The sequence below is a fragment of the Zootermopsis nevadensis genome, unplaced genomic scaffold, assembly GCF_977971745.1.
Source record: "Zootermopsis nevadensis isolate Lab colony 2312 unplaced genomic scaffold, Znev_1.0 Znev_ptg000024l, whole genome shotgun sequence".
Lineage (NCBI taxonomy): Eukaryota > Metazoa > Arthropoda > Insecta > Blattodea > Termopsidae > Zootermopsis > Zootermopsis nevadensis.
In genome coordinates, this window is record NW_028259156.1 from 1,410,421 (window position 1) to 1,426,319 (window position 15,899).

At 40.8% G+C, this 15,899-nt stretch overlaps 1 protein-coding gene across 13 annotated transcripts in view; it reads right to left on the minus strand.

Annotated features, from left to right (window-relative positions):
• Positions 1–14,616, minus strand: part of CASK (peripheral plasma membrane protein CASK) — a 594,512-nt gene extending 579,896 nt beyond the window's left edge. For 6 of the 13 annotated variants that reach the window (XM_087355283.1, XM_087355282.1, XM_087355279.1 and 3 more), the window contains exon 1: positions 13,943–14,613. In XM_087355283.1, the coding sequence (XP_087211409.1) occupies positions 13,943–14,001 (59 nt within the window). In that variant the 5' untranslated portion in view covers positions 14,002–14,613. Of the gene's footprint in view, positions 1–13,942 lie in introns of all 13 variants that reach the window. The other 7 variants (XM_087355276.1, XM_087355274.1, XM_087355275.1 and 4 more) reach the window with 5 other exon arrangements.
• Between the last annotated feature and the right edge of the window lie 1,283 nt (positions 14,617–15,899).

The following is a 15,899-nucleotide window of genomic DNA, read 5'->3' on the forward strand; positions in this document are numbered from 1 at the left end:
GCAAAGTTATAGCACGTCCGACTTGTATCTAGAAGTATCCGGTTCGAATCCTGGCATCTTAACTGACATTTCTTGTGACTCCCTCAGTGTCTGCTAAGTCATGCTTAATCCTATACATCATTCTTAATATTATGTCATAAATAATTCCATGTACGAATCTCAGTAATTTGCGTAGCGTCGTCTGACAGAAGACGTTTCGGTTTCCATTCTGTGCGTCGAATAACTTCGTAGACGGGCGAACTCGGGAACTTTAGTGTTATTTTTTTTTTTAAAATGTTAACTTCAGCATGGTTGCACTTCTCAGAGCACTGTACAGAGTGACAACTGCTTTCCGAAACAGTCACACTGACGTCAAGAAACAAAACACCCTCCCTCCTTCCTCCCTCCATCGTCAGTGTGGCATTATAATATGACATACAGTCTATGTATTGTAATATTAATATTGCAAATTCGAGTTCAATAAATAAAAATTGTAGAATTATAAACCAAAGTAACGAGGTATTAATTTTGCAATACCGAAACTTATTTTAAACGTTTACAGTGGATCATTTTCCAGTTTGAGCTGCTTTTTTGGGTGCGTGCATATTCCGTCTGACCAAGGACTTACGATTTCGAGGGGAGGTGCTCCTGAACGCTGACATCGTGTTCGTGAGGGAAGGCGCTTATAGGCGTTTGTTGCCGATGTCGGAGCACTTGGGTCTACTCCAAAATTTCACACAAAGTTGAAAGTCCCAAAACCATCAACACAAACCAACTTCAGAACAGCTCTAAGGCAAATCAAAACTAAAATCTTTTTTTAAAATCTAACGCGGGACCTCACGACATCATCGAATAAACTTAATCACGCGAAATTCTCAAACGAAGGGTAGGCTAATGTTGAATTTCTGCCATTTGTCAGAAAAAAATATTTGGTATAGGAAACTGTCTTACTCTGTATGGGCTATCTTTATGTTATTTGTGACAAGTCACTTAGTGGGAATCAATCAGCGAAAGAACAAATTTGCCTTCAGCTATAGACGTCCGAAGTCAATACATTTAAGAGTACTAAAAAGTCGCGATATTCAGACGCAGGATTCAATCTGAACGTAAATACAACAACAGCGCTTAATAACCTACTGATTATAATCATTAGAGTTCAAAGTCAGTAATTACATATCAAAGTTTACTTGTCTAATTAACGACAAAGTGTTTTATCTGTTGAACTTGATTTCATTAGCATAAATACATGAATATTATAAATCAGACCTACACAACATGAGGCCCCCGGCAAGATTTATTCTGACCCAGGGGGCGAACAGCCCAACATCGCCCAGGGCCCCTCAAAAATCATCTTTTAAACTTAATCAAGTGTAATAAAACCTGACGTCCTTATTTACTCTCTTATGTACATTCTTACACATAATTAATACATAAAGTTTACATACTTTTTATCTACTGTAATTATAACACATGAAATAAGACAATGCGACCCGAAGCACTTATATATTTTACATATTGGCTTTTCAGTTGTGCATAACGTGTCTGAAAGGTCTGTACAAAATCTGGTTGTGAGTTCTACACGGAAAAAAATAATACACGAAGCTTCCTTTTCAAGTTACAGCCGGACGAAGTCCGCCGAGTAGTGACCATTTCAACTGATACGGCACCAAGGCCTGAACTCAGACTATTATAAATCCAGAAAATGGCACAGATATTATAGAAGCGAAGTCAATGATCACACGAACATTCTGGCACAGTGCAATCATCAGGATTGCGTATTACTGGGTCTGGCGTCTAATAATGGAACGAGAGGCTAAGACACAGACCTCCATCCAGACCTCATAGGTCTAGGACTTAATGTACATTAATTATCGCTGTCAAAATGAAATCTTTCGCATGGTTGTTGAACAACCTAAAATAAAACTTAACAAAATTAACATATTTCTTTGATAAACAATTACCATACATAACTTCAAGACATATTAAGTGTAGCTAGTGTCGTTCTCACCCCGGAAGTGCGCGCATCCGCCATGTTGTCATTACCGATTGTATTAAATTACAACGTACAACGGTAAATACACACAGACAGAAATGTAATCTCTTTGCCATTGCCTTCTTCTGTGTGTGAATGGAGTAATTGTTGGGATGCCACGGAGGAAAACTCCGTGTTGCCTAGACCACGGCCTTGCCCAACACAAGTTATAAATTCGGGCACCGCCGGGAATCGAACCCGAGACCCCCAGGATTACAAGGCCAGCGTTCTAACCTCTAGACCACCTCATCTTATTATTATTTAGTGTTCTGTCTGACGACAGGTCCATATGAACAGGATCCTTCCATCCTTTTCTCTTCTCGGACTGGGACCTGTTCATATACGTTCTTGGCAGATGATCCAGAAGTGGTTTGCCATTGCCTTCTTCTGTGTGAGAATGGAGTAATTGTTGGGATGCCACGGAGGAAAACTCCGTGTTGCCTAGACCACGGCCTTGCCCAACACAAGTTATAAATTCGGGCACCGCCGGGAATCGAACCCGAGACCCCCAGGATTACAAGGCCAGCGTTCTAACCTCTAGACCACCGTGGTTACCAATTCGAAGGTAGAGGCCTACAAACTACGAGGTTGAAAACATTCGTTATATAATACGAGTATAAGAATCAATCGATCAATCGATCAATCAATCCACGCCACAAGACACCAGGTTCATCGTCTACTGTTATATTCATCGTGTGTTATGTTTTGTTCTCATACGCCTGCATTCTCATAGGACAAGTTTTTACATGCAGATACGACATATTTACGGTCATGTGTAGTTTCGTATCCCGTTTTGGTGAGACGACATTTTGTGGCGTGCCGCGGGTGAAAAAGGTTAGGGAACACGTGTCTAATCATTGTCTCTCGAATCTCTTGTTCATACATTCCCGTCTTGCGTATTATTCTCATTCTTTGTAATAGAGCAAATTATGTAGCAGCATGTATGGTCGCGGAGGGTTAACTGGTAACTAAAAACATCTGTGAGGTTAATATCAGAGGTTAATGTTATGGAATACATGCAATCTGTGTCTCGCCACACATACGTCACGTAGCTACAAATGACAATCCTTTTCTATGACCTGTCCTTAAATTATAAATCAACAAATATTAAATGCGTCACACGACAAAGTAAGATCCGCGGTTTACCATCGGTCAGCGAGTTGTATAACCATCGTGGGTGGTTATGGGCCTAATGACAATTTTAATTTTACATCTGATAACGCTATTTTAATTCTGTAAATTTGTTGGACACATTTGATACGTTGCCTTTGACACAGAAACGCCACTGGTTTTCAATTTTAATAATGTAAATGCTGTCTTTGTTGCTGTCATGAACAGCGTCGAATACGCTACGGAGAAGAACAAGTATACCCAATACCTGAAATTTGGTCAAAATCAATCTAATAGTTCTGGAGTTATGAGATGACACGGAATTTAAAAATACGTTTTAATCATCTCGAAAATCGGAATACTTGCGAAAACAATGCAGTAGATATAAAAGTTTTTTTTCCGTTTTGGATCCACAGCTTTTCTCAGCAAAGTTTATCGCCTTTTTTTATTTCTTATTTAAAGCGAGTCACACGAAATATACGATCCTGATGGCCACAGAAATGCATGTATTCACCGCCCTGATGACGGAGGCAGTATGACCTCTGAAACGTTGGTAAACATCGACCAGACTATACAGCGCAATAACCCAGAAGACAGAAATCTTCATCGCCCTGATGACGGAGGCAGTATGACCTCTGAAACGTTGGTAAACATCGACCAGACTATACAGCGCAATAACCCAGAAGACAGAAATCTTCATCTCCCTGATGACGGAGGCAGTATGACCTCTGAAACGTTGGTAAACATCGACCAGACTACACAGCGCAACAACCCAGAAGACAGAAATCTTCAGACTCATCGCCCTGATGACGGAGGCAGTATGACCTCTGAAACGTTGGTAAACATCGACCAGACTACACGGCGCAACAACCCAGAAGACAGAAATCTTCATACTCATCGCCCTGATGATGGAGGCAGTATGACCTCTGAAACGTTGGTAAACATCGACCAGACTACACGGCGCAACAACCCAGAAGACAGAAATCTTCATACTCATCGCCCTGATGATGGAGGCAGTATGACCTCTGAAACGTTGGTTAACATCGACCAGACTACACAGCGCAACAACCCAGAAGACAGAAATCTTCATACTCATCGCCCTGATGACGGAGGCAGTATGACCTCTGAAACGTTGGTAAACATCGACCAGACTACACAGCGCAACAACCCAGAAGACAGAAATCTTCATACTCATCGCCCTGATGATGGAGGCAGTATGACCTCTGAAACGTTGGTAAACATCGACCAGACTACACAACCCAGAAGACAGAAATCTTCATGTATGTCTTTCTTTATGGAAAGTGTCCATAATTGTCCTCGAATTTAAACCAACGTAAATAACAAATATTTGTAGAACTTTCCATCATCAGTGTAATAAAAATCGGTTCAGCGGCCCACAGACAGACATCGCGAAATTAACAGACGCGAAATCAATATGACAAGCTTTCACCGCGACTGCAAGCAATGGTTCTCGGGCAATCAACCGTGTGAGAATGGAGCAAACACCAAAGCTTTTGATACTGTCTCCGCCTCCATAATACATTAACCCTGATGGTGAAGGCAGAAACACTCCAACCCGATCATACCTCAGTACAATTCCACTGTTACCATGCGTTCTTCACATGAAATGCATAGCGAGAACGGATTATGTTCCATGTCCGTCCGTCCGTCCGTTCACTCAATACAACTCGAGAAACAGTGGACGGATTTAGTTGAAATTTGATCAGAAGTTTTGCCATTACGAACGACCTCAAGAACAGATTTAATACCTCTAAATGCAAGCTGTAAAGAACGCATTAGAATATGTGTATTTCTGATCTAGTTATAGGACGCACAGAGTTGTGAACATTATACCTAAATGGGTGCTCGAGCTTAAAGCAAGCATGCAATGGTTACAGCTCTCAAAGCGATGTTATAGGCTCATACATATTTCGCAGCTAAAATCCCTCGGAAGTGACGCCGTGGGTTATGTAAATAGGTTGGCTGTCGCCAGACAAATGAATAAGAGCTGTTTACAACATGAGGTTTCACTCGTCTGTCGTAGTCTCTATTCCACGTTCTTTAAACCACGTCTGTAATGAAGTTGGCTGCCTTCTGGGTTGTAGCGCCGTGTAGTCTGGTCTACCAGACTACACGTCTTTGAACCCAGTGACAAGAGAACCTAAAATCCTACTTGCCTCTAGTGCAGTTCTATGACTTTAAGCTGCATCCAAAGATTTTCGTCAACAGGGAACAAGGTTATGTAGAGTTACAGACAGAATATCTCTAACATGCATGAAGTCAGGAAACCCTACTTCAGGTTCTCATGTCCGCTCAGTATATCTCTAACTAATTAACTAGATGGCTTAGGTAACACAAAAGTTCATCACCGAATTAACCAAAGCCCTCCACAGGACCCAGTCTCCTTCAACTCCTATCTCCCATAGATCCCGCCTGAGATTATCCTCCCATCTACGTCTAGGTCTCCCCAGAGGTCTCTTCCCCTCAGGCTTCCCAAATAGTGGACCCAACCAACCAGATGGCTTATCGAACCCGAAGGTTCATCACCGAATTAACCAAAGCCCTCCACCGGACCCTGTCCTGGGCCAACAAAATCCAATCTCCTTCAGCTCGTATCTCCCATAGATCCCGCCTGACATTATCCTCCCATCTACGTCTAGGTCTTCCCAGAGGTCTCTTCCCCTCAGGCTTCCCAAATAGTGGACCCAACCAACTAGATGGCTTACCGAACCCGAAGGTTCATCAACCTGTCCCGGGCCAACAAAATCCAGTCTCCTTCAACTCCTATCTCCCATAGATCCCGCCTGAGATTATCCTCCCATCTACGTCTAGGTCTTCCCAGAGGTCTCTTCCCCTCAGGCTTCCCAAATAGTGGACCCAACCAACTAGATGGCTTACCGAACCCGAAGGTTCATCAACCTGTCCTGGGCCAACAAAATCCAGTCTCCTTCAACTCCTATCTCCCATAGATCCCGCCTGAGATTATCCTCCCATCTACGTCTAGGTCTCCCCAGAGGTATCTTCCCCTCAGGCTTCCCGACCAGTACCCGGTGCACACCTCTTGTGCCAGTCTCCTATCCAATGGGTACCGGGATCCTTTCCCGGGGGTAAAGCCGGCCGGGGCGTGATGCTGACCACTGACCCCATCTAGTGCCGAGGTCAAGAATGAGTACGAGCTATACCGCCTCTCCCCCTAAGCGCCTACATTGGCATGTAACGTGAAGGCTTTTTAGATAAGAATGTAATACGATTTAGTCACAAATACATGACAAACTCTGTGACCTGATGCTTGTATTCAATCTTACTTAAACAATATTCTAAAACGACATAAGCTTCAAAGCTAACTAAATTTCACCATTTCGTGGAGCAAAACTTTGAAAAGACTTGCATATCAGGAAATGGCTTCTGTAAGTAGGGAGTCAGAAGAGAAGAATGTAATTACTGCAACAGTATTATAACTTAGCGTGTTTTACTACTGAATGAATGTCTGTGACAACTGTAAGCAAATTTGATTCAGGTGGGATTAAATATTCAAAATACGTTTAATGTCAGGGAATTCTCAATAAACACGCCGAGTACGTGCACGAATGTGTTTTTTTCCCTTCAATAGTTCGCCCGTCAAATGCGAATCATCCTCTCTGAAGACCTACCAACGGTACTGAATACCATAAGAAAACATTCCATGAGCAGAGACATTCTGAATTCTGAGGTTTCCAGCACTGTTCCAGGCACGTACTAGTACGCCTGCACCCGAGCATACAGACAATCCAGATTTCTTGCTTGGAAATGATCACGGATGGCGAATATGGACACTGAAATGGAAATAAACTCCATATTTATCCCAGGAGACTTTAAAACCGGCATCGTGGGCGAAAACCTCGGATGTACAGTACGCGACTGTAATCTTGAGACTTGCAAGGAATCCTCACCCCCGCAAGTCTCAAGATTACAGTCGCGGACTATACAATTCTTTGTTACGATCAATGACGGAAGCACTTCTGACAAAAATGCAATCGTTAAACAGGAAACTCGGTCGTCCTCAGGGTCCTTGCGAACACAATGACGAAGGAAAAATCCCAAATGTTTCTGCCAGATATCTAAACGTAACCTTTCCAGCCAACATATTTTTCATGTGTTTTAAAAAATGTCTATAAATATACGAAAACAAATGTAAGAAACGTGCGTGCGTGTGATCAAGGCATTTTTATGGGAATTTCACGGTGATATTTTCGACTGGAAGGGATGTGGAAGGAGACGTGCACAATGACTTCCATCAGTACGTGCAACTGTAGCCTGTGGTCGAAAATTGTATCGGGGTGAGGCCGGAAAGATAAAATAAGGCAACACGAACACAGACTCACGACAAGCAACAAATTCTACTCGAAGTTTCGATAAAAATAACCCCGTCTTCAGTCGGACATCGTTTGGACTTCTGTCAACTTTGTCTTCCAGTAGTCTGCTGTCTAAAATCGTAAACATTAAAACAGAAAACGAAAATCTATAACTTTACGTGATGTTCTTTGTATGGGTGTGAAACCTGGTCTCCCGTCCTGATACAATTGCACAATACTGAGAGTGTCTGAGAACATTTAGACCGAAAGGAAATGAAGCTACAAGCCTCTAATTTTAGTCTTCCTTCGTATAAAATGTCCTGAAACAGAAAATTGGTAGCAAACGTCCCTTCATTTCATTTAAAGTTATTTTTTTTTTTGAAACAACGAACTTGCCTGCGTCTTCCAAGGTTATCCGCAATTATTGTAACACCATTTGCCTAAATCAGTGTAGCACAACTGACGGCCCACGGAACACACCCGGCCCGAGACCACTTGTAATCAGGCCAGCGAAATTATTCGCAAATTAGTCACAAAAGTTAAAAAGTGTCTTTATTCCGAAGTATCTGAAAGAAATCGTGATTCTTATAACACGTGATGCTGTAAGTACGAATTTAAAATTCCGCCGCGTGTAAAAACTGTGCAAGGTACAAGCTGAAGATTTCCGTCTTCTGGGTTGTTGCGCCGTGTAGTCTGGTCGATGTTAACCAACGTTTCAGAGGTCATACTGCCTCCATCATCAGAGTGATGAAGATTTCTGTCTTCTGGGTTGTTGCGCCGTGTAGTCTGGTCGATGTTTACCAACGTTTCAGAGGTCATACTGCCTCCATCATCAGAGTGATGAAGATTTCTGTCTTCTGGGTTGTTGCGCAGTGTAGTCTGGTCGATGTTTACCAACGTTTCAGAGGTCATACTGCCTCCATCATCAGGGCGATGAGTATGAAGATTTCTGTCTTCTGGGTTGTTGCGCCGTGTAGTCTGGTCGATGTTTACCAACGTTTCAGAGGTCATACTGCCTCCATCATCAGAGTGATGAAGATTTCTGTCTTCTGGGTTATTGCGCTGTGTAGTCTGGTCGATGTTAACCAACGTTTCAGAGGTCATACTGCCTCCGTCATCAGAGTATGAAGATTTCTGTCTTCTGGGTTGTTGCGCTGTGTAGTCTGGTCGATGTTTACCAACGTTTCAGAGGTCATACTGCCTCCATCATCAGGGCGATGAGTATGAAGATTTCTGTCTTCTGGGTTGTTGCGCCGTGTAGTCTGGTCGATGTTTACCAACGTTTCAGAGGTCATACTGCCTCCATCATCAGAGTGATGAAGATTTCTGTCTTCTGGGTTATTGCGCTGTGTAGTCTGGTCGATGTTAACCAACGTTTCAGAGGTCATACTGCCTCCATCATCAGAGTGATGAAGATTTCTGTCTTCTGGGTTGTTGCGCTGTGTAGTCTGGTCGATGTTAACCAACGTTTCAGAGGTCATACTGCCTCCATCATCAGGCCCTGACCTCTGAAACGTTGGTTAACATCGACCAGACTACACAGCGCAACAACCCAGAAGACAGAAATCTTCATCACTCTGATGATGGAGGCAGTATGACCTCTGAAACGTTGGTTAACATCGACCAGACTACACAGCGCAACAACCCAGAAGACAGAAATCTTCATACTCACCGCTGTGAGAACCTCAAGTCTTACAAGGTACAAGCTGTTTCAAGAACAAATTTAAATTAATGTTACCTAACTCTACAGAAATTTGTGCTATTTAATTCAGTACGAAAACAGTTGGATCACCGTGGCCTAAATAAACACACCGTACATTCACAGGTGTAAACGCCCCCACGACAAGCTTCAGTTCACATCAAAACAACAAATGTCTGTAAATGTTGCGAGGCCGATATTAAGCCGGGCTACTTATCCGACGTTCATGAAACCAAAACGCCTACTTCCCATCTCCACTACTGATAACAGGTAGTCTGGTAGAAGTTTATCAACGTTTCGGAGGTCCTTGCTGCCTCCATCATCAGGACGATGAGTCAGTAAACTTCTAACACATTACCCGGACAACAGCTCAATTTTTAATTTACGACAGAAATACGAATGAGATATTTCTCATCACCATTTCGCTGTGGAGATACAAGCAGAATGGATCACCGCAGACTCCAGAAGCCTTAAGTCTCGGTCCACTGCTGCTTAGAGCAAAGTTAATTTTGCGCTTGGCTACTCACGACAATTTCGGCGCTGGTGGGAGGGAACAATTCGTGTCCACGCTCAAAGAAATGTTTAATCTAACAGCAGTCGCATATCAGAATGTACTCGGACGCGGAACTGCCTAAGAAACAGACGTCACGTCCAGTACTGATATCACACAAAATCATCAACAAATTCTGTGCCACGCGGGACGCAGTTTAACCCGAGTTTACTCTACTGAGTCACAGAATCGATTGATCGAACGGCATCATCCTATTGTGTTCCGGCTTTGCGTAAATGACGAGGTTCTACACGTTTCTACGTAACAAATTATCTGAAGTCATTTCCTTACCAATTTTTCATGAGGAATGTTGACTAAATACGATTTGGTAACTTACCCTCCTTCGCCTTAGAAAAATGACTTTAGATCCATTCATTATCGTGAAACCCGTAAAATGTACGTAGCGCGCTTTGGAATTCATCTCTTCACATCGTCTCTTCTGTTTCCCCTGCAAAAATTTTGTGGTATTTGTTGTTTCTTCATCTGAGTAAGATCATATAGTTCCATTAATAAACAGACGTTGTTTAAAATTTTCGTTATCTGACTGATTTTGGGTTCTGAAATCTGTGTACGACCACAGGTAAGATTGGGGGGGGGGGTCGATTCCAGCCGACGATGGACGGATTGAAGTGACGATGGCAATCCTAAGCTCACGTTTCGAATTTCCAATATCAGAAAAAATTTTGATTTTGTGACATGACGAGCGGAAGGCATGCAGAAAATCCAACGCCGAATCTGGCACGCCAAGGACCGAAAATCTTTGGCACAGAACGTAAATTCCTTAATCCCTAAGATAAAATTAAAATAAATAATGTTAAGAGTGTACAGATATTAATCTGGGTATAAAACGACTTCTTCAAACCCAGAAGAGAACTTAAGATAATCGCCTAGTCTGACGATAAATTTCACATCTTCTGCCCACTTTACTACAGTTGACTCCGGTTTAATTGGGACACATCGGGACTAGAACACTTTGTCCCAATTAAGCGTAGTTCCACGTAAAGAGTTAAAAAGGTCTGTTCTTTAAGATTTATCCCAAATAAACGTCTGCTCCGATTATCCAAGGACCAATTAATCGGAATCTAATGTATCTGAAAGATCACACAATACACGTAACTATACATATTTTTAGTATTTATTTTCATATGGATATAAAGCCTGGACTCTATAAAAAATAACATCTAACCTCTTGTATTCAAAACAGATTGCTAAAGAGAATGTTGAGTACGTTACAAGAAGTTTGAGAAATTCGTACAATGAGGAGATTCAAAATTTGCCCTCTTAACCGAATGTTGACGAAATCAAGGAATATACGATGGGCGGGCCACGTAGCACACAAGAGGGAGAAAGGTATATAAGATTTTGGTAGGAAACCCTCAAGGTTTAGGAGACCTTCTCACATATAACTTTATAATATTAAAACGGATCATCTAGAAATGGAATATGAACGTGAAGATTGGATTCAAATGGCTCGGGTTAGTTGTTGTTAACACGGCAGTGAACCTTCGAGTTCCATAAAAGGTGTAAGTGCGGGGAATTCCTTGGATATCCAAGTGACTACGAGTTATTCCTCAAGATTTGAGATTACATTTTTAAAATTAATTACGTTTCACGTTCCATACTGACGTGTGAGAAGTTTCACTTTATATAAGATTTGGGGCCTTGAAAATGTGGATTGTCTTTCGTGTTGTTACCAACGTTCGGAGGAACGTATCATGTACATCTTCAGGGTTAGACTTATACGCAGTAAACAGCATTCCACAAGCCAAACAGCTGTAGAATGTTTACATTTTTAGTAGTCTGTAAGTTACAATTTTACGAGGGCCGTTCCTAAATTATTAACAGATCTGACACAGTTTCGGTTTAGAAGACAGTGGATGCTTTGCGACAGTTACTTATCCGGGATAATCTGAAGCAATTTTAAACCAAAATAACAGGAAAGTACTTCGTACGTATGAATGGAGAAACACACAATTTGCCCTTCGACAACAAATGAGCGTGTCTTAGTCAATAACGGAGAAATTTGGACTGGAAAATTTCATTCTTGGCCGAATGCATTTAAATTACAAAACGTATCCATTTTGGTCCACGAAACATCATCTGTCGAGTCGTCTGAGAACGAAGTCTAAAATACTGCATATTTGAAAATGCCCACATAAACGGTGAAATCTTTCTGACGTCATGAGAACGTCCATTCAAATAGACGTTCACGTGTTCCAATCCGATGGGTCGTGACGTATCCGTTCCTTCTGAATGAGTCGGACGATTTATTACGCGTTCAATGATCTTCAGTGACCTCTTGTGTACAAGAAATGAACTTACCTTTTCTATTTTAAGGTTTTATTCTATAAGCGTGCAGGGACTTCTCACAACTATTTCACGTAATATGGCTTAAGAATTTTTTTCTATTTCATGCTATTCGAAAACGCAGAGCGACAATTTCTTACACAATTCTTATTTTCCCGTCGTAAACTATAAGTTCCCGCAGCGACATTTTGTGGTAAAATTCAACAATTCGATACGTATCGTTGGATATCGTAGAAAAAAAATTATCCTTAACCCCAAGAACATTTGCTTTTAGAAGATCGTCTACTGTAATTAGATCCGATGATATTCGTCAGGATTTTATCTGTTCCTTCTTTTTGAATATAAATAGCACTTAGGCCTGTTTTTTCCGATCAGGTTGGCTAAACTGTAAATTTGTTGAATTCTGAAAAACGTATTATATACACGTAATTAAATTTTCACCCGACAGTTTCATTTACGTAATTAGTTTTAAAATGTATAAAGAGAGAATATGTCTGAATAAGAATTTGTGTTTACAATATTTTAATAATGGTGCTTCAAAAATAAGATTGCAATCGACAAATCTACATTAAAAAAAACTTTTCCTTGAATTTGACTTAACAGACAACTTCTTTGTTAATATAATCACATTTCTTTGCAGACATTTGTTATACAACGCCTCTTCAAAAGGTCTCTCTCTCAAAAAACACTAATACAACGAAAAAAACAACAAATTCCATTCCTTCCCCTGAAAATAGACTACTCGTATAACATAAATCCTGCTAGCCAGAGCAAAAACAGCTGTCAAAATGTTTTGAAAAATTTTAGAAAATAGTTACAGAAGTCAAATCCAAATGTTCTACTCTTTAAACTGTCCATCGTCAAAAGTTTTTAATATCCGACGTTTCGGCAACTGACTAGTTCAGTCATCAGGCTGGAGATTCCTACTCACGTAATTTATTAACTATCATAACCATACTCTAGTATCAACTTCTCACAAATTAACTTCCCATTTTAAAAGTGGAATGTAGACTTTATTCTCATATCAAAACAAATTGACAGTATCTCCCCTTTATAAATGGGCAGCGTACCTCCATTGAAGCTAATTACATCTAATACTGTAAATACTTGTATAAATTCCTCGCTTAGTATTTCTGCCTCCTAGCTTCTTCATTAAATTGGCTCTTGGTAAAATATGCACCTATAATATTCAACAGTTTACAAAATATTTCACTTCAATGCAAAATGTATTGGTATGAAATAGTTACCAATTATAAATAACTCCGTATTGTTTACATCTGTATATTTTGTGTGTTAGTTATGACCAATTTCTGCATATATATAAAGTTAGCATTGCTTCTAACTAGACTCTACATTTTTACTTATGACATACACGCGATTTCAATAAACTTTTCAGCAATTGACTATACGTCCATTTCCGATGTCGTAAAAACTATAAATTAAATTTGTAACTGGCAAATATTTACAAAGAGCAAAGCATACAGAAACATCAAATATTAATTTATCAGATGCATCACTAGGATTGTTTTTTTAAATACTTATGGATCTAATTTCCTAAGCGAATTAATCTAGTCACTTGGTTCTTCAACTGTGTTCAATTTCAGTAAAAGTATTCTCTCCTAACCAGCTTAAGAATTTTATTATGTTGCCTGTATCTGCCTCATGGGGACGTGCAATCTGATTGATAAAGTTTCTCCATAACAACCACTTCACCAAATGCGCGAACGACGACCAAAGGACGCCTGCTTGCGCGCATTATACTAATCAGTGCGACATGTACAAATCAGCTGCTTATGTGAACACGCTTTCATAGCCCCCGGTACCATAACCACAAAAAAAACACTGACTAGCAACGAGTTAAACTGGGCATGGAGGGATGCTATTTTTTATAGTCGGTGCATATATAATGTACTGTAGTTGTTTTCTTAACTTACTTGCCAATGATTTCACATAGTTCGTAAACGTCATCGAATAACACTTCGTCGTCAGCCATGTTTCGCTCCAGACAGTCAGTCCGCCGGTCAGCTTGCGTGCAGCTCTCTCTCTCTCTCTCTCCCGTTGTCTGAGCTCCTCACTTGTCACTCACTTTCCGTGGTCACAGATACTACGGCTATACATAACCATTAACGTCACATGTAAGCACACACACACATTCATACGCACTGTAAGCTACTATTCGGAATTGTGGGGCGTGTCTCTTTACTAAACCCTGAGCCCAGTTTACTCTCCCAGCCAACCAGCCGGGTCGGGCCGAAATATGGCCGATCCGCGCAACGGCAACACTTTCACTCGCGAATGCAATGGAACCTTTGAACCAACTACCGTATATCCAAGTCGAGCTCGCCCGGTAACACGTTTAACGTATAATAAGACGAAATTCAACGCACACGAACCTCACTAAGTTTCCGCATGGGAACAAGGAACCGCCGCACAATTTTATTAACACGCACTCATTCACAAACGCGCAGTACGAGAACGACTACACTCACCTCGTGGTCTGATATGTTGCTCGGCCGGCCTGCAACACTTGCTACCGAACGCTCACTAATGCCAAGCACGCCTGCGTACCACCAGGATCAGATATCGAATGAGAGCTTTCATAGTTTGTCGCAAGATGGCTCACCAAACATTGCAACTATATCATAGTCTATTGAAGTTACGGTTTTGACACTGTCTAGAATGTTCTACGTAAATAATATCAAAATATCACGGAGTACATCAGTTCTTGAGTTTTTTGTAATGGGTTGAGGCAATGTCTTTACGGAACTGGGCATTTAGTGGGCTCATTGCACAGCTCCTAGAAGATACATAAATAAACACGAAACAGCGGTAGAATGATACTGACAGGAAAAGCGAAGGACTCGGTAACAAGCACACAGATTAGGGGGGGGGGGGGGGGGAGGAACCCATACTTCCGCTTTGAGAAGCTGGCTACTAATCCAGTTTCAACAGTAACATAATAATAGAAACCAATGATAAATATAATATACAGACTCTGAATACCGCCAGACCGAAAACTGCTGCTACAACTGGTTGGAACAAGAAAAGGCCCCACCAATTACTCATACAGTTGTTTTAGTTATCAGATCCTGCCTTCAGTGATATGAATACTGCTGTTATATATTGTATTCTGCCATTCCTTTTGTTATAGTGCAAAATGTTGGGACTGTCAGATTGCCATCATTTAAACACGGTAATTTTATTCTGGTTTGAGGAATTATTATTATTTGAATTATACCAATTTTTTGAACCTCAGGTTGTAGCAGTCTATACATTATACAAATGAGTATTAATCAAAAAATTGCCTTTCCTTATGTGACTGTGGTAAATGCGTGGAACTTTTCATTATTCTTCCATGTTATATATTGAAGTCACTGAAAATATTGATTTATTTAGATCCAAGTATAAGTGTGAAGACTAATTATAAAGCTGAATACAAATATCTGTGATCAAAACGTGTTTCCTAATGACAATTTTCAAATCTCAACTGACCTTGATCCTTATGAATATCGGATTACTTTATGTTTCAGCACATTTCAGTAAGGAGAATATGGATTGATGTTAATTAAATGTTTATTATAATTATGCCATTTTTTAAGGAACTCTCATTGTGCTGGGATACCTTCAATTGATGGAGAAAAGTTAGTTATCCTAAAGATGACTCAAGTTCCTCGGAGACATATATTACTCACGATATCAGGGTTTCAAAATTATTCATGGTACATAAGTAGTATTTGTTGTAGTGGGGTGAGGAGGAGGAATTTTGAAGTTTGCAGTGTAGATAACCTTACAGACTGGGCTACTGTCATGTTGCCGCTGTTTACTTGTGAATCGCTCATAGGGCGCAGCACAAGACACACAGCGCTATGTTGCCCATAACAACATGTCACT